Here is a 22,899-nt window from a genome sequence, read left to right as displayed (position 1 = left end):
GTTTCTTTTTAGAAAAAACAAAGTTTCATGGCTTTTCTGCCAATCTCAAACAGAAAGTAATCATCCTCATAGAGTAGCCATAAATCTGATTCTACTGTTTTTTATGCAAAGCTTTCTTTAACCAATCCTTAAGATTTAAGGAGTTAAGGAAAATATCAAAAAATTTATCCAGAACTTCATTCCTAACCAGATACGAGCGACCTTATAATCTATTGATTTATATACAAGCAATCATAAGCCATACCTAATCTTACCACTTCTTTTGTAAATACAACTTTTAGAACTGATCCTATATTTGGAACCATATTTATAACCAAGCTGGGATCACACCCAAAAAAAAACAACTCAGGATTTACCTCTTTACATTCCTGAGATACCCCTATCTTAGATAAATTCATAACTTTATTCAACAAATACCCTTGCAATTATGTTATGTCAAACATATTGCTGCCACATGTTAGCTAATCAATTGTATACCATAGTACACTGGACGACTCAATCACAAAAGAGCCAGCTCAGACATCGTCCGAGCAATGTCTCAAAAGTCTCCGGCCAGGCTCAGATAAAGGGAAAATTTATGACAACCTCATCATATCAAGCACCCCCTTTTTTTTATATAAAAAACCGACCTACAAGTAGCCTATTGTGTTATACACAACTAGCTGTTTAGAAAAAAGACCAGTTAATATCCACTTGAGAGAAAAATAAAAACCAGCAATCAATGGCCAGCACTTATTATTGAATATTCAAGGTTCCAAATGGCTAGTAAAAATCAGTGTGTATGCTGACTAGGTGAACAGTAATAGGAAACTTTCATTAATAATCTCCGTTACTGAAGTAAAAAAAGTCCAGATACATTTGAAACCAGCTATCTTCCACTTTCCTGTATATGTTGCCATTCATTTACTTCCAAAATATCTGAAACTAGGTCAATACACCAGCAGTATTCAGTAAATTCCGAAATTTAGTAGTTTCAACGTTGTTCTAAAAAATTCAGTCCCAGATCAGTACCATTATCTAGAGTACTATATTTCACTTTGTTTTTTAACTTACCAAGGTACCCGAACTTTCAGGCTCATATTTTTAGTTTATTTTTAAGTTTAACTTATTTTAAGAAATTTCAGCATTCAATCCGAGCCCTGAAGTACACCCTACAACAGTGCTAACCTCCTTTTGGGAAGTAAACAAAACTCATAGAAATCCCAATTTCCATTTAGACATCATGCCCTAGTAATTAGTACAGTCATCATTAGCATACAATCAAAACCTGGCCGTAATCCCAGCTAAACAACGGTTTTCAGAACTCAGCAAATCTTCGCCACTCCCCTTATTTCACAGAAATTTATAAGCGAATCACTACTTCCCATTTGCTTTTTAAGTAAACCATAGTGAAATTCCCAATGCTTCATAGCAACATGAGAAACATATCATAAATAAGAACGAAACAGATTTACAGCGCCTGGTTTTTTTCCCAGAAAAAGACAATTTTTAAGCCAGTTTCCAAAAATTCTTTTATAGAGAAATACGCTACATCCAGATCATCCGGCTATACAACTGTCCAAAGATCAGAACAGATTTAAGTTAACCTGTAGATTAGGAGCCGAGGAAACCTCCACAATCGTCTTCTCAGATTTTTTCGGCACGATGAGCCCACAGCTTTAGCAGATATTCTCTCACACAGTAATGAACTCACACACACACAGAGGTGAAAACGGAAAAAACGCTGCTAAGTGAGTATGAGTACTCACCTTGTTTATTTATACAAGTTGATGCCATCTGCAAAAGACGCGACCCACAGTAGTACCAGCCCCTCCAATGGAGGTCACTTTATGCGGGCAAATCCTTAGGGATTACACCAAGCAAGAGATCCGATAGAATCAGGCCCCTTACGCGCTAATTCTGCTTACCCTATTCGGCTGCAGATGCACCCCACAGTACAGGCGGTAGCGTGCAGTAGGAGGCATGATCACTCAATGCAAGGAATAAAAGCCACCCACACAGTATTTCTATTTACCCTAAAAAAGGTAAAGATAACATTAAGTTACATGCAAGGACAGGAAACATAGTCTGCCACCTTATGGCCCCCCCAAATAACTAAGCATTCCCATAGTCTACACCCAGTAGGAGTTATTGCAATCGGCCTAGAATCTATTCTCATATAATTCCCCGAACCTTATAATAAGCTCTTGGTATACTAAAAGGTGAGAGATTTACCACCATTGGGTAGTTTTATTTAATTTTCCATTTTGTTCTCGGAGTCGTACAGTGTGTTTACAAAAGAGAAAGTGATATTTTTTCAAAAAACCGAGTCCATAGTCAATTTTTTGGAGCAACTCCAGCTACATTGCACACTAGGTGAAACGAACCATGCTACATATCATTTTCTGAACAATGAACAGATAGTATAAAGTTAAATGCACGGACAGCTCATATTGTACACCACATACCTAATTGTAATGGATAACAAACTATTCCATAGTCAATACCTGGTCCGTAAATTAGTTAAGAGTTTTATTGTATTAAGCCTCGGATGATCATAAATAGCAGTTTTACGCCTACTTCCCAAACCTATAGTAAGATTTATGTCATTCAGCTATCACTAGGGTAAAAAATCCACCAATCATAAAGGTGAGAGTATAGCCAGTTTTGGGTTTTTAAAAATTTTCTCTGGTCTAGGAGTCAAAAACCAGTGGATCTATATAAGATGGGTGATATATTTACAAAAAACAAAGTCCAGAGTAAACCTTTCCGGAGTTTAGCATCTTCAACTAATCTGCTTACCAGGCGTATTTAATAAATTATGGCATATAGTCAAGAACAGGTTTTTTCCATAGCAACTGCACATCTTTATTTGTCAAGTACATCTACTCGGAGAGCAACCTTACTCCGTTATGAACTTCATTTATTTCCACAGTTAGGAACCTCAGTTTCCCAAACTAAGTGGTGGACCTATCAGGACCAAGTGACGCGAGTGACTCTTTGGGGTCGAGAGCATTTCAATAACAATATCCGATTGGCGATGGTTGCTGAGGTACTGGGCCTAGGGCCTCAGTATTATTACATAGAATATTCAATAAAGCCAGGTTTTTCAGATCGGTTATACCTGCTAGCCCAGTTTCTACCTTCTCATAAGATTTTCTTGTACCGTAGTTATGGTCATCAACTAAGAGGATATTTTAACATTACTCCCCTCACTCGGGAGTATGGGGTTGTCTTGGCGACTCGTATCCTACCTTTGGCCGATCGTCCAAACACCTGCTTCTACTGTGACAGTTGTTTGTGTGATCATGTAATGGGCGCTATAATAGAGATGTAGATGAAGGGTTCCTGAAATAATCATTAGCTAAGCTTTTTTGTCCAGTGAAAGATTTTGTGTGTGTGTGTGTGTGTGTGTGTGTGTGTGTGTGTGTGTGTGTGTGTGTGTGTGTGTGTGTGTGTGTGTGTGTGCGTGCATGTGTGCACATGCTTATGAAAAGGAGCTCGGCAAGGCTGATTCTCAAGTATAGAGCCAAGGTATGGCGAGCAGGCAAGGACTCCACATCGTGAACGTGTAGGTCTACACTTTTCGACAGGTGTAAAAAGATCCGGCATTGGATTGTCATAATTTTTGCTTGAGGGCTAACACTAACCATCTTGACTGAGGTTTTCAATTCAGAATTTGATTCTTATGTCATTCATGATCACTACCCGTGATGGATTGTCCTTTTTTAGTTTGAGAAAGGATTAGTTGTTTCTTTGTATCTTTTCAAGTGAAACGATGTGTGAACGCTATGAAATCTTGTGTGATGCTAATGCTAGTATTAAGAAAGAATTTTAATTCAAACTTGGAATTTTATCATGTAAGGTCATAAACGCATGTTGCATGCTCTATTTTTGTTCTTTGACGTCATACGTGAGCCACAGGTGCAATTCTTGCCAATTTATATCAAGTTTGATTTTGAGCATGTAGACATATATATCATAATGCATGTGATTTGTGTGTATCAAAACTCAAGGTTATGCTTGCATTTTTATGTTATTTTTCACATCCCAAATTTCATGCGTTGCCAAGTGACGATTAATATTCCATATGCTTGCGAGTGTAGAAATTTGTGTCAGGCTTCACTTTTAATTATGAAAATTTGTGTAGATGGATCATGAGGGCTATAACAATCCATGTTTAAACCTTGCAATTATATTTTTATGGCTCTTTCAGAAATGGATGTACTCTTATAAGTCAATGCTCTTTATGCTCTAGAGATGGTTGAATTGCCTACTATGTTTATGTCTAGTACAAGTTTATCATTAGTTTCAAGGCTTATGGGATTACCATAAGCCTTATTGTATTAAGTTTCAAGGCTTATGGTACTACCATACTTTTGTGATGAAAAGATGATGATTTACCAAGAAGTGGTTCTCCAGTGATGTGATGATGGCTTGCAAGTAATGACTTATAGAGTGATAATGGTAGAATTTGATGGAGCTAATATCTTACAATTATGTGTGTTTAGCCAATGGCATTTTTAAAGCATTTTCCAATTATGGTTCACATGATATGTGTTTGTAAAACTTAATGATGTGTACCGGTTTTGATTTCTCTACCATGCAATGATGAAAATTGGGAGACTCCCAAAGTTACTTATAGGGAGAGTATTATATTTTCCATTCCAAAACTTATGACCTTTTTGACTAAGTAAGGGTATGATTCAAGGAACTTAAAAAGAAATTTATAGATTGAATAACAAAAGGTGTGCTATAATCATGAAAGATTCATAGATATTTATCTTAATTATACCCTTTGAGCATACACAGTGGGGAGAGGAGAAAATGTCATTTTATCAACACACCTCATTATCTCTCTACCTATCTGTGCATCGTCCTCCTCCTTGGTTGTAGCTGCCATTGCAGGTTGAGCTTGTTATTTTCACATTTGCTTTATTTGGGTGGCCTCAGGTTCCCTAAGGCCGCCCCACTTGCAATGTGAAAAATATCTTCATGCAACATTTGACTTATAGACAACTTGAGGGCAGGAAGATAAAGTTGGGCTTATTGGCAACACAATTTTGTCAACTTTGCACACAATTTTTTCTATTCCTTTTGGGTGTCTTAGCATGTTGCTTATATGGTCACTATATTTTATATCTTATTCTTCATCAATCATTACTTTTGGTGTGATTGTTGTGCAACGCAAAATCTTTTCAATATTTGTAGAAGGCCACATGGGTAAACTAGAGGGGATTTTAAAAGGTCCAAAATAGACTTTATTTATACATTAGAGGAGGGGGTGAGGGTTTTTACAAGACACTGCCCATAGTGTAAATATATAGCATATACTGTTAATAATTTTTTGACTTCATGTGATATAGGGAGTTTTTGAGAGTGACCACCCAAGCGTTTCATGCTAACCAGTAAGGTTCTTGTCTTTGCATTAATGAGATAGTCCTTATCAAAGGAAGGAACTACTAAGTAGAACCCTTTGATGCTAGTAAGTAGTTTCCTTGATTATTTTGATAGTTGGACTCTTGTCTAATGTTTGAGATGGGTGAAAAGTATTACACAGAGCCGTCAAATTTTTGCCACATCAGCAACGATTTGCATGGCAATCATTGCCAATGATTGCAAAACACATCAACGCCTGTCAAGATTGCAACGGATTGTGTACTGTATTGTACGCAGGGCATTGAGTTACCTTTACATCTTGTGCATGTCTTATATCAACTACCTTTTTTATTTGAATTATAGATATGGATTGGTTCTTGGTAGGATGATAATACTAAATGTTTTACATATATTGATAACTACTAAAGGCTCCTTGAAACTCTAAGATGATTCATAATAGAAGGCTATGCTACATTCTATTTTTGTTTGTAACATATAAGGAGTACACTTGTTAATGGAAAGAACAATCTGCATCATTTTTTGTCAAAATTTTTACGTTCTAGAGAGAAAGAGTAAATTAAAATAAAACCTAACAAAAGTACAATTTATACGGAAAAAAAAACCTTTTTTCTCTCTCCCTCTGTCTCTCTCTTAGCTCCCAAAAACACACGTCCCCCACAAAGACAAAGAACATTTCCGTTCATTCTTTTAAGCAAAGAGAAAATAAGCATTGAAACTAAAAGAAATCCCATCATGCTTTTTTGGACTACATAAGGAGTCCTTAGTGAAGGGTGGATTTTTTGGTGCAAATCTGAACCATTGGAAAAAGCTTGTCGATTAATGCCACATGGCAAGTTAATGATAATTTTAAATTATTATTTTTAGGTCCTTGTGAGAGGGTGTTGACATGTGTACCTCTGTCTTTAAATGGGGCATTAAGTTTTGTGTTAAACATTAATTTTTATGCCTTTGGAATATGTTGTAATGGAAATAGTTCATTGTTACACTTTTTTTTTCAAAAAAAAACATAATTTGTATTGTGACACTAAATGTTTAAAAATAATAGTGCCACTTTTTATTTTTTCCAAAGAAGCTTTTTATTAGGAAATTCTTGTCAATAGCCTTATGTAGGCCATAGTGAATTTTCACCTTGTTTTAAAAGAAACAAGAGGAAGCATTTATCTCATATCAATGTAATTATAGTTTTGATTTGAGAGAACAACAGGCATCGAAAACTCATTCTCATTTTGGGCTCAAGTTAACAAAAAAACCATCCCCTCCATATTGTCATTTCTTAAGTTTTGCATACCAAAAAACACTTGAATTCCTTCTTTCCAACATACTTCTAGTGTCCTTCAGAGTCGGGAGTCGCGGGGCAGGTGATCAGTGCCGTTTATATGCTCAAGGTTCTACACCATAATCTAGCTTCCAGGCAACGGATGCCAACCACATCAGCAGCGGGAAGGAAATACACCAGTATCCAAGCCATGTATACCAAGTCAGCAACAACAGAAATTGTTGCCAATGCAGTGCTCATAATTTGTTTGCAGACTTGTCGGCACCCCTGCAATCGAACAGAGACCACACTGTCCTCACCCCTGCAATCCATCAATTTTATTGGCCCCACTCCCCCGGACTGTGAAGGTCGAGAATGGTCCCTGAGTGACCATTCCCTCTGCAATATTGCTCCCACCAATGGCTCACCGCCTCCACGGGTCGCCATGCGATCGCAATATTACAAGGAATGGTCACTCAAGGATCATTCCCTACACCATAATTGAGAAGCCTTTGAAAAATTCCTAACAATTTTCACAACTTATGACATACTTTCATATTTAATGCTTGCTTTACTGCAATTATTAGTTCTTAACATATTAAAAAATTCCTTGTACTTACAATTTAGCACTCATTACAAGGTAAATTTTGACTTAGAATCCTCATGAAATGAATATTTTTCTTATTAACTAATCAATGTAGAAACTCTTGCACTTTAAATATCACAAATATATCATGGTCCAGGTATTTAAGGCCTAGATAAAATCCAACTCCATGTGTATTTATAATTTATTGTGTAACATTTTTATTTCTATCCAAGCTTCAGAACCAAAAATGTTTTGAAAGATTCTAATATACTAACCAACAAGGTGAAGAGGCACGAAGGTGTGCTAAGTAAAGGGGGGAATGAGATTTATGGAAAGTAAGTTTAACTAAGTGCCTACAATCACATGAAATTTTTATTGTGTTTTAATATAAAATTATATTATCAATTATACATATATAATTGTAAATGGTTTATATATTAAAAAAGACCCCACTTAAATAATAAGGTAACAGATACATATTGCATATTATCATTTGAAGACAAAATAAAATAAAATAAATAAAAAATTATACATTGTATTATTCACATATATACACAAGCTAAATTCTCAAGAGTCAGCAGCAAAAATCTCGTAATCTTTCTTCCACCTCTTTCTTCTTTCACAAGGGACGGAGGTAGCTCTATAAAATTTATTATATACGATTTTGATATCCAATCAACTATAGTGTAGTGGTAGAGTTGTTGAGTATGTAGCTATTGGATTCAATCCAATCACACCGATCAACGTTTCGTGCTGAAAAGTGGACAGTTTACTATTTTTTTTGGAGGCCCAAAGAAATATAATTTCCTTTTGTGCCAATGGACATCCTCCATGGTGAAGGCACATTCTTTTTTGAATGTATTTCGTCAATCTCATGGACCCAAACATAATCTCGAATGGTTTATATACTAGAAAAGGCTCCACTTAAATAATAAGGTGAAAGATACATATATTACACATTGTAAAATGAAAACAATAAAATAAAAAAACACATTAAAAACTAAAACAAAAGAATATATTAATTCTTTCATTAAGAAAGATAGGTATAATAAGCTAGCGAATAATATATCAAGTTAATAATTTAATAAAATGAATCTCTATGAAGTCTTTAAATAAAAGAACTTTTTACAAGTGAGTATAAATATATATATATATATATATATATTGAATCAATACTTCACATTATAGATCAAACTCCTATGAATATACTTTTCCTATGTTCTGAAAAAAACTATGGATCAAACTCCTATTCTTTAATCATTTGTTCTTTGAAGTCTTTTTCACCATGTCAAAAAACAAATTTGAAAGTAGCTTTGGAAAATAGCATTTGAAAGGAAATGCTTTCTTTCTCTTCAATTTATAAAGGGGCACGTGTCAAACAAAAATTTGAATGACCTTCACCCATATGGATACTAAGGCCTTCAGTAGGCCAAAAAGAAATAGACAAATGAGAGAACATAATCTACACATAATTTTTACATTGTTGTCTCCTCTACTTTTAGCTATCGAGAGGTTTATTTAATTGAATTGACCAAAAGGTACTAAAAACAAACTCTAATTATTTGAAGACTTTCTGGTCAAAAATTATGGAATTCAATATGCATACTTTGATTATGTAGACCCCTTGCATTGAACATTATTTTGGCCAGTTTAAGAATTTGACTCATGAAAAGAAAACCCAAAAAATGAATTTTACTTCAACATCTCCTCTTTGGAGCTTGCATTCATCATCTCTTTCATGTTCAAGCTAGTTTGCTTCTAGATACTTGATCTCTTTTCTTTTCAAGCCCTTTGTTGCTAGCAATCTTTATTACTGTTTTCCAAATTTTACCTCTTTCCTAATTGATTTCTCCCTCTTTGTATTTATTAATACTATGAAGCTATACATCCTCGTTCTTAAGCTTACCATGTAAAGTTCGAATCAAAAATCTATCAACATTAAGTTTGTGAAACTCGTCTTGGTGTAGAATGAGACCTATGGGGCTAAGGATTGATGAAAGGATGTACTCAATCAACCCATGCATATGCTAAAAACGAGACAGGTGGACCTAAAAACTAAATTATTATAGGAAAAAGCTTAGCCACTTACATGTAATAGAGTTGAGGATGTGATTTTTATTATTGTCCATGGTGGGACTCATTAAGCATGGGACAAACACTACTCTATTTTCATTTGAGCTTGTGTTTGTTGCTCAGAGAGACACAAAAGAAAATTTAACGTTATTTGTTTACACAACATATCATGCAAATTTGGAACGGAGAGAAAGGTGCTTGGACAGAAGAAAGCATTTCCAGAGGTGCTACTTAGTGAGTTCCACAAACACTAATGCCTGAGCAACAACTATAGCAATAAAGGATTCCTCTATGTTGGTTCCAAAATCTATTTTATGTACATTAAACTTGAGTAATAAAACATCTCAAAGTGTGAGGACACTCTAAAATCCCTCTTCAACATGGTCATGAATCCAGTCAGAAGAAACTGGTGATTTTACAGTGTTACTGAGAAAGGAGAGCGGGAAAAAGACAATGAAAGAGGCTTGTATCTAGGCAAAAACAGCTATATTTGGGGGCACATTGACTTACCATGTGTGTTTGTGTGTGTGTGCACGCTCTCTGCTTTTTCATTAGATACCTTTGAGTGCAGAGTGTGAAACGACTCAAGGATGTGACGGGGTAGGGAATGGACACTTGTCCATTCCTCATAATACCTGCGACCCCTTGGTCAAGAGTCATTGGGAGGCGGGCCACGACCATTGCATGTTGCACACTCGTTCTGGCCGGACTACTATTGCACCTGCGAATTCGCCATGATGCATGTCAGGTACAACCTGCAACAACAGGTACAATTCAGCAAAGAACACGCGCTGATGAGGGTGATAGATTACGGGTGCTGATGTGGCTTACAATCAGTGGCAATGATTGAGAAGAGCTTGATCAATTAATTACAGCTGCTAACGGGGCTGGGAATCATTTGCGATGATTGAGAGGCTGCTGCTCGATTATTACGGCTGCTGACCTGTGTCAATCCGTCGGCTGCAGCAAAGATTCCGCTCCAGATTTGACATTTGATGAAGGGCCAAGATCCTCTGCCCGTCGACCAGCGACCTTGACGGGGTATGGAATGGACACTTAGTGTCCATTTCTCATAATACTTGCGACCCCTTGGCGACTGGCGGAGGCCAGGAGCCATGGGGGAGCAAGCATTATGAGTGAATGGACATCGAATGTCCATTCCCGACCGTCAAGGGTCTGAGGAAGGGGGGCCAACAGAATTTAGTGCGCTCAGTCGTAGTGTTCACCTGAATATGACACAGAGGTTAAATACGGGAGGAAATTCACATTACGCATGCTAAGGTGTCATCACCTCATCAATTTCAGAGAGCTGACCTGCAGATACTCCACTGGCTGCTGCAGGTTTAGATTACGGGCTGCAAATTTGACGCATACAAAGATGATTACGGGCACTGACTTGGCATGCAATCATTGGCAATGATTGGAGGAGCTAGACGATGATTCCGCATGCTGAGCTGGACACCTGATATTGGTCGTCTGCGCCTCCGAGATTTTGTGTGCTGAGATGTCATGCATCGTAGAGCCCTGCACGCTAATTCTGTCCTGTAATGTGGGAGGGATGGATGGCCAGGATGGCCTGCCCCCCGACCCCGGACCTTGACGGTAAAGTGAAAGTGATTTATCAAACTTTCAACACGGTGTATGCTCTCAAGTGTACCAACCTACTCATCACTCTCAATTGTTTCCTTGAGTGCATGCATGTGTGTACACGCAGGTGGGCACATGAACACACGAGAGAGAGAGAGAGAGAGAGAGAGAGAGAGAGAATGAAATGAAATGAAATGTTATATTAACATCTTCAAAAGGCCAAAGTGACCTATGAGACCAGAAAGTTACAATGTGGTGGATCTGATACAAAATCAGAGTAACAAGATGACAAAATGACAGAATGACAAAAAGACAATAAAATACTATGGAATCCTAGACTGCTGGGTGTGGACTAAGCAGCTAAAACAGCTAGCTGGGATAGCTAGATCACAGGAGATCCAGCATCGGTCGCTGGCGGATCTCATCAATCTCCTCCATGGTCAGTAGTCTGACTGGGCATCGTGCATGTCGAGCCAAAGTGACCCGAATCCTCTGATGCAGCCTCTGTCGATGTTGTGTAGTCCTCAGTCGTGGGCATCTGGATCTCCCCAACTCAGTCGCTCGGTCGATCAGTATTCCCCTGGTGTAAAGCGACGGGCGCTGTTGTGGTAGTAACTCCTCCGGGTGTCCAGTGGCAGCTCTAAAAAAGTCTGTGATCTGTCTCTGAGACTGGCTAGCCTCTCCTCTCATCAGGCTCTCTCTGTGTCTGCGCAGCTCGAGCAAAAACAAACCCAAGCATCTCTGATCCTCGTACCGCATGACTCTAGAGAATGGTCCAAAGCCTTCTCTGAACAAGCAATGGAAGCGGCCTCGTATCTCGTAGTAGACGGGGCAGTGGCATGTGTAGTGCAACTCTGTCTCAGGCTCGATGTCACACAGGGAGCATGTCCTGGCCTTTGCTAGTACTCCGCTGTATCTCCCAGTCTCGATCCGCGGCTGGTGTGAAGATGTGCATATCTGGCCAATAGCACATCGTATCCCATGAGACAGGTGAGTGTCCATGTATCTGGGCCTCATCACAAAACCATCCTTCGTAAGCTGGAGGAGATGCTCTCTATAGAAAGCCATCTTCGTGCCCAGCTCTTGTACTGGCTGTATCCATGTCCTCTTGGTGTCTAGCTGAGTCAAGTCCTGGCGAATGAGCCTGGTGATCTCGGACTTTGTAAGAGTCAGAGAGGGCGCATCCAGTGAGTACTGGAAAGGAGGCAATCTGTCTATGCTGAACCCATGCGCCTGAAACCATGATGTCATCTCCCCATACCAGCATGATGTATCTCCCTACATGGCTAACTGTCGAGAGGACTCAAGTGCAAGGCGTGCATATCTGTCTCTGGGAAGTTCCCATATGCGGTGCATGAAGGAGATAGATCTGGTGAGCGCCTCAACCACCAGTGGGGGGGGGCAGCTAGCTCTGCTCGTATAATAGCACGTGGTACTGAAGCCTTGGCCCTAATGAGCCGCGAGATCATAGAGACCAGAGGCTTCTCCATGTCCCCCCATCCATCACTGCGGCCTGTCCTCCCGTGATGGTCCAGTGAAGTCCCCAAACCTCAGCTCCATAAAGCAATGCAGAAGCCACCAAAGTGTCAAAGAGCCAGAGCTTCGTCCGAGGCTCCTAAAACTGGACCTGTGAACACATCCATTCCAATCTACCCAATGCTGCATTGGCTCTGGTCAATCTAGTCTCTGCTGCCCTCCTCAATGAAAATGCTGGCCCACTAAAAACCACTCCAAGGTAAGTGTAAGCATCTGTATACTCCACCTTCTCCTGGCCGTATATGAAGGCGGGTGTTGACCTCCTGATCCACTGTGGGGTGGTATTAAATACCATGACCTTGGTTTTACCAAGGTTGACGGACAAACCACTTTCTTGGGCAAACCTATGCAAAGCATCCAGGTGATGTTGCATCCCCTCCGGAGAGTCAGAGATCAAAACAATATCATCAGCATATAACAATAGTGGAATCCATGTCCCTGCCAGCTATGCACCTCTATCACCATCTCTCTCAATGTAGTCAGAAACCTCATCTACATACATACCAAATAGAGTAGGAGAGAGCGGGCAGCCCTGCTTCACCCCAATAGTGGAGTAAACCGGTGTGAATAGACCCTCTGGGGTGCGTATATGCCCCACTACTGACCTGTATAATGCCATGACCCCCCAAATGAGCTCTGTGGGTAATCCCATCTGCTGTAATCTGCGCGTCATCTATCTTTGGGCACGTGTCAAATGCTTTGCAGAAATCCACAAAGCTACAATAGATCCGTCTCCCACGCGGTCTGCCCTCCTCAATGATGGCTCAGAGTGTCAAGATATGGTCAAGAGTATAAAAACCCCTCCTGAAACCTGCCTGCCCGGCTGCGCGTATCCCCTCCCTCTCTGCCCATCTACTCAGTTGCTGCTCAAGAATAGATGCGTACAACTGTGCCAATGTGTGTCCAATCATGTGTGCCAATGTGTGCCCATCTACTCAGTTGCTGCTCAAGAATAGATGCGTACAACTGTGCCAATGTGTGTCCAATCATGATAGTGCGATAGTTCCCAGGCTCCATAGGGTCTCCCGACTTGAAGATAGGTACAATAGTAGATAGGCTCCAAGTATCAGGCAAGCCCTCACACATGGCACGGTTAAACATAACTGCTAGAAGCTCTGCTAGTAAATCTCTGGCATGCATGAAATGCTCAGCCACTAAGCCATCATGATCATATGCTCTCCCAGTCCTCATCCTGTCAATGGCCTTCCTCACCATCTCAGTAGTGAAAAAAACACGTGTGGGGGCATGGATCGGGGGGGTCGGGAAGGGGGGGCTGCTCAGGAACTGTGTACAAAGATGATGCATACTAGCCCCAAGCCTCTGTAGAAGTGATGGCGGGGGGGGGGGGGGGGGGGGGGGGGGGGGGGAGTGCTCATGAAAGAGCCTCCACGCCTCACACGAGTCCTGACTCGAGAATAGCTGGTATAGATCTTGCTCTAGGCGAGCCAAAAATACCCTCTTCTTCCGCCGCACTAGGCGTCGGAAGTCAATCTGTGACTACCTGTGAGTGATGTCCCCCAAAAGCACCTCCCTCTCAAGTCTAGCTCTAGTGTCCCGGCATTCCTCATCATACCAACTGTTCTGGGGCATGCTCCCCGAACGGCGTCGCTGCTCAGGCTGGGTATGTGGATATGCCTCTGCTGCTGCATCATCTAGTGTCTGTGTCAGTATAGTGGTAAGCTCCTCTAGAGGTCATCCTGGCTCCTCTGTGCACAGGCGTCTGTAGATCCCATCTATGTAAACAGAGTCCGTCTCCCGCGTGAAGGTGTAGCGAGTAGGGGCTGTTGCCCGTAGCCTGTGTGCTACACTAAACTGAAAAGAGATGGTCAGTGACACAAGAGCATGATCCACTACCACACCAACAGGTCTGGGTCCAACCGTGAGGTCCTAGATACTAGAGATGAGTCTCGGTTGTGCCATGACATAGTCCACTGTGCTAGCTCCATGTCTGTGTGGGAAGCATGTGAAGCCTCTTGAAGCAGGAAACCTCTGTAGGCCATTCAAGATGGCCAGTCCATGTGTGGTGCCCATGTCTATCAGGTGTCGCCCATACTCAATATATTCCGCATCATGTGATAGTCTGGACAGGCCCGTCCCTACAACATCTAGCTCTCTCAGCATCTCCTCTGAAGTATCATAAAACAGTCTGGTGATGGGCAGTCCTAGCATTGAAGTCCCCTAGAATGATAATGTCACCATCTCTAGAGAACTCCCATATGTCATCATCCAAAATAGAAAAGGGGGACTGTCCTTTGGGTGATGCATAGACCGACGTACTCGGGGGAAAGTAGCAAATAGCAATGTAGAGATATCTGCCTGTCTCTGCTTTCAATCTCACCCACATGTACCTAGCCTGCTCATCCCTGCGGGCTATATGTATCAATGGCTGCAAATCCTCTCTAAATAACACTGCCACTCCCCCCGAGCCCCGTCCTCGGTGTTCTGAGAGAGAGAGAGAGAGAGAGAGAGAGAGGCCACCACAATGTTGCAATTCGAAGTCAACGCGCATGATACTTTTCAAGATGAAGGGAATGCTATGTAATGTTATCATTACAGCTTTTTAATCACAACACAGTTTTTATGAAGCTGTGATCAAATAGGCATAAGCAGATCTTCAAAGCCTATTCGTCACAGTTTAGCCCACTCTATAGATCTTGAAATTTGACAATTCAGTTCCTTCTCTTCGTCACACCGTATTTGAGACCTCTAATACAAGTGTGGTATAAACGCAAATATCAAAAACATTGTATGCAATATCTACATTCAAAGAATGCACTTCAGAAGGGGAAAGTTAGATGTGGTTGGAGGACAAATCATTGTACAAATATCGTCTCCGTTGGTTATGGAGATTGAAAATGCCTTGCTGCAAGTTGGTCGTGTCGAAGAGTATGGAAGTGGCAATGGGAAAATTAAGGTTCCAAAGGATTCAAGGCAAGGTTCAACTCTATGCCAGGTAACCCATTTCCATGGATTGAAGAAGTGAATTCCTCCAACAAACCCCATAATTTTGTAACCACGGTGGCAACCGCAGGAAATCTCAGGAAAATTGTTCTAGTTACGCTGCCCTCTCCTTCTCCATCGCGATTAGAAATTCCAGCCGTTTGTAAACCTGATATACTTAATGAAATCAAAAAAATACGCTTCCAAAGGCAAAAAAAATCTAATTGACTCCAGCAACTATGTGAGGTTTTTTCATCACTCTTAAATTGAAATATTACCTCAGCAAGTGAGGTACTGCCGGTTTCTTTAAGTGAACAGTGCCCATTGATTCCTGCTTTGTATACTTCCTTCTGTTACCCAAAACAAATCCACATGAGTTTGTGTGAGAATGTTGGTATGCCCAAGTCCAGAAAGTGGGCATCCTCCCCCCCCCCCCCCCCCAAAGGAAAAAAAAACAAAACAAAGCACAGGGATTGACCCTTTAATATTACAATAAATGCAGATTTTGCCAACTACAAAACATGGCATGACCAAATTACAAGATATAACCCCCAGCAGCACTGCAAAGCAATCGTCCTCTGACAACTCTCCCGACTAACCAATGGCATAACCACCGGGATAGCACAAAAGCCAAACCACCATCCTAGAGCCGTCCATACCGAAGATCTGGAAACCTGTAGCCCAAAAAGGTCCAGCTCCAGAACTTGTATAGAAATCTTCAAAACAGCTGCCAGCAGGACGAGTGCATAAAGACCACGAAAAAGAGACACCAAAACTTGCATTGAAATCTTCAAAGCAGCAGGACAAGTCGATGAAGAGCGACGCCTGCCTAAGCATCTTTAAAGGAGGACAAGCCATTGAAAAGATCTTAAACAGCACAACTGGCAGGAAACAGACAGCAAGCCGATCACAAACCGCCCACACAAATAAGCACAACAAACACCACAAACCCAAGCAGAGCAAGCAAAAACATTAAAAAGGAAAAAGTGCAGAGAACCCAACAAGCATCAGGCTGCCAAAAAACCAAAGAGGAGAAAGTTTGTGTTCGAACCAAAACAAGAAAAACAAGAAACGGCGCAGGATGGCATGCTAATGACACAGTAACAAGTATGAGGAGAATTTTTCACCTCTTCAAATTGATAACTATGCATATGTTAGGAGAGCTGAGAGATGGAGAACCAAGAAGTAATCTTGGTATTTATTGTATATTTAAAAGATTTTAGAAGGAAACCTCTGTGGTGGTTGCATATCTTGTATCTTTATCTTGAGGACTCTTCCCTTGAGATGTTTTTTTACTAAAAGATGCTTTCCTTGCCGCACAAAGAGAGAGAGAGAGAGAGAGAGAGAGAGAGAGAGAGAGAGAGAGTTTTACTTGTTTTCCCCAAAACCCTTGAAAAGGTGTGAAACGGCTACGGCCAAACAGGTTTCTCACATCGGGAATCTAGGTCGATCAGTTTGGGATTGGTCGGGCCAGTTAGCATTGAATTATGATGAGTATGGAAGCCTATGTGCGCCAAATAGAATTTGGGCCACTCGGCAAGACACGTCCAACTTTATAAGTTGGTGGATACTAGGAAATTAAACCGAAGGGGCAAATTGGACACTTGTCAGATTTGGAAGCTCCAAAAGGACACCTCAGCAAGAGAGGACGCCCAAATGAGAGTGGAGGCTGATTTTTGAGTTAGTGTGCATCTACACTGTGTGTGTGAGTAGTGGGTGCAGGTTCACAGCTTTAATGGAAAGCTTGCCTTCTCCTTTGTCTCATGTAGCGCGATGATTTGCTCTCGTGCAAATATGAGTAATATGTCCAACGAGATTCAAGAGTAGTTATGTGTTGTTCTTAATAATCCAATAAGGGCTGTAGTCGAACCCAAGGAATTCTCGAGCTGTTTTCTATTTAGTAGCACAACGGTTTTCTAATTCAAAAAGAATCAAGTTGAGACATCTAGCATACACTCGGTGATTTCTATGTAAGTACCATTAGATGCATCTGAGATCCATCTAATTTGTGCTTATGTGCTTTGTAGGTTAGAGATAAAATAAGAAGTTTTCTATTACAAGAACTATAACCAAGTTCTTGAAGTTGTGTGGCAAGTGAATTACCGGTTTCAATTGAATAAAATCAACTATAGGTCTATATATAAGAGATATGGGAAAAAGCGTGAAAGATATACAATGAGATCATGGGGAAAAATCCCAAAGCAAACCACAGAATACATCTAAGGATAAAGATACTCTAATCAAGTAGAGAAATGTAGCTATTAGGCTTGTGATAAGCCTATACAAATCGCCCAAGGCTCTATCCACCTCGGGCCATGTAGCAAAAACCGCAATGTCCAGTGCTAAGTATCTGACTGATATAAAGCATCTATTGTAAAAGCCTCCTATAGCAGCTCACAAAAGCCAAGGGCTAGGCTTTGCCTCCAAAAGCATCCACTCTAACTTCACGAGTACCCCAAAAAAGAATGCACATCTATGGCACAGCTCTACTGTAAGAGAGGCAAAAGAGACCCAATTATCATCCACCACAAAAGCCAAGGGAAGGTACCAAGATGAACATCTCTCTGACCAAAATAACTTCCCCAAGGCCCTACTAACTTGACTCTCAATCAAACATGCAAACTGTCCGATATCCATAAAGTAGTTAGCCTCAACCATGTGTCTGCACCGATATGGTATCATAAACAGCCTCCCCCATCCAAAAAGGACCCTCATGTAAAACCTGCACTTTGCTCCTTGGACCAAGCAATATGTGACATCCTCCTAACAACTGCAAGAAAAACATGTCGACACAAAGTGGTCCACTCCTCAAAGAGACATCTGGAAATCTCCATGGACCAACCGCAAAGAACTAGCAAGCAAGATCTCATGGTGATGAAAAACCCGGTGAATAGCCAAACTCCTTTGCAAACCGAGGAGACTTACTCTCCTGATCGGTCTCAATAGTATCTACTGTAAGAGATACCTGTGATTGAATCTCCAAGGGATCTCAAGCCTACTAAACTGGCCTATTCTACAACTCAGGCTACTCATGAACTATCACTGATTGTCGGTCCTCATGCTCAGTTGCTCTCGGACCTCCTCTCAATCTTGATCCAGTAGCCTCTCCTCAGGAGGTTTGTCTTAGGACTACTCTACCTCATCCAGCCTCTATCTCACTACCCGTTTGTAAACAAGGATAGGCTGGCCACCCCTGCCTACCTCTATCTCTAATCAACACTATGTTGTTGATGAGCACTCTACTACTACTGACTCTCACCCATCTTGTCTCTATCACGCTGCCGCGCAAGGCCCAACTGCTTTGCAAAACTCTACTGGGTCTCTTATGGCTGTGAGGGTTGTCCCTTCTTGCAACCAGACTGCCTCTGTTTTCGCCTTCTATAGCAATCTCTCACCAGATGCCCCACCTATGACATCTAAGGCACTGGTTCAATCTACCGATAACCACGATTCTCTATGAGTTGGCACCCCTTTCTACTCAAAAGTGATGGAATCTGGAAACTCTATGGAACGGGTGGTAGCCACCTTTATAGATGGCACAGATGTCTGGGTCTGTATTAAACACGTGAATGGTATGCCAAAGATAGAACCCATCTACCTCAACATGTCTGGCAACCAAAATTGTGTAGGTAACTCTGGAAAAGCAATTTTTACAAGATGCTTGAGGACCTGGTATTTGTCCTCCAAAGCAGCTAGTGAAAAATCCTCTTACCATGGATGCAGAAAAATCAATCTCATTTAGAAAGTATTAGTGTGTGTGTGTGTGTGTGTGTGTGTGTGTGTGTGTGTGTGTGTGTTGCCCAAGCAAACATTATGTGAATACTTCTCACATTGGCGTCCAATCACGCTTATGCAGGTCGTTTACAAATTGTTGTCAAATATGATAGATGCTCGTATTAATGATCATTTTTTCTCAGGCATACATCCGACTCAATCTAAACTCATCCCTTGCCGGCAAATTATGGATAATATTGCTAATGCTTTCGTTGGAATTGAGTATGCAAAATATACTAGACAGGATGTACTTATCATGCAAGTCGATATAGAGAAAGCATTTGACATTGTTCATTGGGACTTCATTGCTCAGATCATGACAGCTTTGGGCTTTGGTTCCACAATGTGTCGGGTGGTCTACTTTCTTTATGAGAATAGTCAATCTACTGGAATTCTTCATGGTGAACTGACTCGGCTATGGGATCTCGGTAGATCGGTTAGGCAAGGTTGCCCTTTGAGTGCTATGTTGTACGCTATTGCTACAAACCCTCTGTTGTTATATCTAGATTCCTTAACCGTATCTGGACATTTACATGGATTGGAACTGTCGTCTCGTGATCATTTTGTGGCACAAGCTTATGCGGATGACTCCATGTTTTGGCCTAGAAATAGACTTGAAGATGCTCAATGTATCATGGAAGCATTGCATCTTTATGGGTTGGCTCCACGTCTGCAAGTGAATTTCCAAAAATCTAAATTGTTATCGTTGCATCAAATGGATTGGCACTCGGTATTATGGCCAGGTGAGATAGTGAAGCCTGATCAAATTGTGAGACATCTTGGATATCGGCTGGCTTGGTCGGTTAGCAATGCAAAATTATTGGACTGGGTTGAGAACAAATCGAGGTCTAAATTGCACTATTGGAAATTATCCACTTGGCCGCTACATGTAAGACTCTGAATAGTACGATCCATTTTGGTAGCATACATGCAATTTTTCCTACCTATGTTGCATTGGCCACCTCGTCATCTCCGAGCCTTGATGTCTCGTATACTAGAGCACTTCTGGTCTACTTCCTCTCAGAAAAAGGGTTTGCATTTGCTCGCGATGGATAAGTTATGTACTCCAAAGCATTGTGGTGGTCTGAATATTCTGCATTTGTGTTCTCATGTTACAGCAAGAAAGGCCACTTTGTTGTTGGTTTTGGTTGAGCAACAGCAGCCTTGGACGCAAATGTTTGCGTTTCTGCGCTCTCATGCGGTTTCTACACCAGCCTTTGGCCATTGGCAGCCGTCGTATTGGGATGTGGTTTTTGGTAAGTTTGAAGCCACAATACCTGGATGCCCCTTTGCTTCCAGTCTTCTAGCAGATTGGAAATTGATCACGCGAGAATTGTTGTGGCATGATAGAGATAATGCCTGTGGAAACTCGCTTCGATTAGAAAGTTTACATTGGAGTAAAAAACAAACTTTTGTTCAACACTCTCCTAGACAGGCTTATTTTCTCTCCCAAAAAGGTATTGACAAGATAATTGATGTGATGGATGCTGATGGACAAGTGTTCTCATTTAGACAAGCTGCTCTTATCTTTGGGCTTGGGATGCACTATAGGCGCATGTGGGACACCATTAAAAATCTGGTTGGCCCAATATCTCCTATCCCAAGGCTGGTTATGGAAAATCGAATTTGTGATTGGCGCTACGCTGGTTCTTCCTTCTCTTCGATTTCTGCAAAGAAAGTGTACTATCATTTGCAGTCATCCTCCTGGATCCACGAACAATGTAATAAGGTATAGAATATGAACAAGAGTGTTACATGGTGGCGGAGTGAAGTCATGAAAGTGTGGATGCGAAGTTGCCTCTGAAGGAGCGACTGTTTATATGGAGATGCATCGTTGGGGTTCTCCCAATTGGCAAATTCTTGCGATCTAGAAGATTGGCCTCTTCGCGATATGTTCGATGTGGTGAAGCCGTTGAGAACATTCCACATTTATTGTGGTCTTGTCCTCGTACGCTATAGTTTGTGGACTGCATCTTTGCAGCTCTTCGAACGCGTTTCCTTGGCATGCATTTTGGTAGACCTTTCTCGATCATTGGAGTGCTTCAGCCATTGCTTCAGCCGTATGCATACGTTTTTGGCTGGGTCAGATTCTGGGTGCTCTAGACGGTGTGGAGAGCACGTAATTCCCTCATGTTTCAGCAGATTCAAGTGGAGTATGTTTCCTTCTTCAAGACATCTCTCCGACAGTCTCTCCGAGTTGCCTATGACTTGGACGAGCTTCCCGCTAGCCATTTCGAGCTCTACTTTGACTGTTTCTGATTTCCTGTATTTTTCATGGGTTTTCCTCCTCTTGAGGTTTCCCATTGGTAATTCAATCTGACATTACAAAAAAAAAGTGTGTGTTTGTGTGTGTGTGTGAAAGAGAGGGTGCTTGTGTGCATGTGGGAGAAACTCTGAATGAGAATGGCTGCTGGGTTGCTAAGATAAAGGGGACATTTGAAAAAGACGTGCCTTTAATGCAAACTGCTTGGAATCCACAGAAGCTACCAACCCAAAAGTGTATCACTCCTTTCCAGTCCGGTCTAGAAACATTGCTACACGCTTGGACACTCCAAGCGAGAAATCAATAGCAACACAAGAACAAAATCTGCAAATAATTCATCCCTTGAACAATGTCAATACAGCCTATAAATCTTGGCAAAAGATGGAGAGGCTATTTGGTACAAACTCTAAAATTCTTTGAAAATGCCTTTCTTTTGCTTGATGATGTGGCCTTGTCAATCAAATGAGATCTATTTGCACCCAATTGGCCTACTTGGAGTGCATTGTTGAAGAAGATGACAAGGCGGCAGTGCTGTTTAAAGCTCAACGACGACTCTGACCAAATAGTCACTGTCCTAAAGGAGAAGAAGCCCATTTTATAGCTTAAGGATGCCATCAATAGTTTGTAGCAAGAGAAGCAGAAGATCCTCGGCAATAAGAAGAAGAGTCCTCCTCCGATCGGGCAGTTGTCTCTTCAAAGGGGAGGTGTCATGAATGTGGCAAGCTAGGTCACTATACGAAGGACTATTTTACTAAAACGAAGTTAGAGATGATGCAGACAGACGAGCAGATATTGGAATTGCAAGCACAGGTGCAAGTCATAACGATAGAGCAACACACGGTCGGAGAAGATCCCATGCCAAAGATATTACACCAAGCAGTGACAAACCAAGTGTTAATCAATCCACATTATACACCTTAAAGTTCACTACCAAAGTGTAAACAACCAAGAATCAAAGCACAAATCTCATCTAGAACTCATACCTCAAGATTAATCACTTGGACACCTCCTGAACTAATGGATGGCTCTTGCACCTTATCTGATAACCCAGCGTCTGGTTCATACCTAACAAATAAATTGTAACTTAGAGATGCTCAAAAAACAGATATCGTTTGCAAATCACATCGTCTAATTGAGCAATTATGTGGTTTATTAAAGTACAACTTTGACCATGTTATAGAGCAACTCAAATCTCAGTAAGCTACACAAGCACACAATACAACTCAAAAGAGAGCCTATGAATCTGATTTCCAGGAGACCTTTTAAGTCCTTGACACATAAAAGTAAGCAAATTCACAACCTGTGCCAGGTCGCAAATGCTGTGATCGTGAATCTTGATGTCTAGGAATGTACAATTTTTTACATAGATCTTCAAGTGTAAAAATCAATGATGCAATGTAACAAGATTAAGCAAGTTTTCAGGTGGTGGTGGTTGTGGTTCTCTCTTGGGAGTTGAAAATGTGAGAAGGGACCACTATAGATGATAGATAAGAAGCCATGAGAGAC

General features: G+C 41.1%; 1 protein-coding gene and 1 long non-coding RNA gene across 4 annotated transcripts in view; both read right to left on the bottom strand.

The window, feature by feature from the left end:
• Nucleotides 1-9,467: 9,467 nt before the first annotated feature.
• On the bottom strand, nucleotides 9,468-13,681 carry LOC147451883 (uncharacterized). Its single transcript, XR_015188845.1, has 3 exons — nucleotides 10,608-13,681; nucleotides 10,125-10,519; nucleotides 9,468-10,048 (listed from the first exon to the last, which is right to left on the bottom strand). It is a non-coding gene; the product is annotated as an uncharacterized LOC147451883 (long non-coding RNA).
• Nucleotides 13,682-14,991: 1,310 nt separating this feature from the next.
• Nucleotides 14,992-22,899, bottom strand: part of LOC147451882 (diiron containing four-helix bundle family ferritin protein, putative (Protein of unknown function DUF455)) — a 43,752-nt gene continuing 35,844 nt past the window's right edge. The window contains exons 6-9 of one of the 3 annotated variants that reach the window (XM_086517768.1): nucleotides 22,377-22,458; nucleotides 15,896-16,030; nucleotides 15,635-15,706; nucleotides 14,992-15,525 (exon numbers count right to left, since the gene is read on the bottom strand). In XM_086517768.1, coding sequence (XP_086373894.1) covers nucleotides 15,472-15,525; nucleotides 15,635-15,706; nucleotides 15,896-16,030; nucleotides 22,377-22,458 — 343 coding nt within the window. In that variant the 3' untranslated portion in view covers nucleotides 14,992-15,471. Of the gene's footprint in view, nucleotides 15,526-15,634; nucleotides 15,707-15,895; nucleotides 16,084-22,376; nucleotides 22,459-22,899 lie in introns of those variants that run through there. The other 2 variants (XM_086517766.1, XM_086517767.1) reach the window with 2 other exon arrangements.

The sequence above is a fragment of the Adiantum capillus-veneris genome, chromosome 8 (assembly GCF_014529385.1).
Source record: "Adiantum capillus-veneris isolate H3 chromosome 8, ASM1452938v2, whole genome shotgun sequence".
Lineage (NCBI taxonomy): Eukaryota > Viridiplantae > Streptophyta > Polypodiopsida > Polypodiales > Pteridaceae > Adiantum > Adiantum capillus-veneris.
The sequence above is the reverse complement of the archived record's forward strand: the minus strand, read 5'-3'. Positions and strand labels throughout refer to the sequence as shown.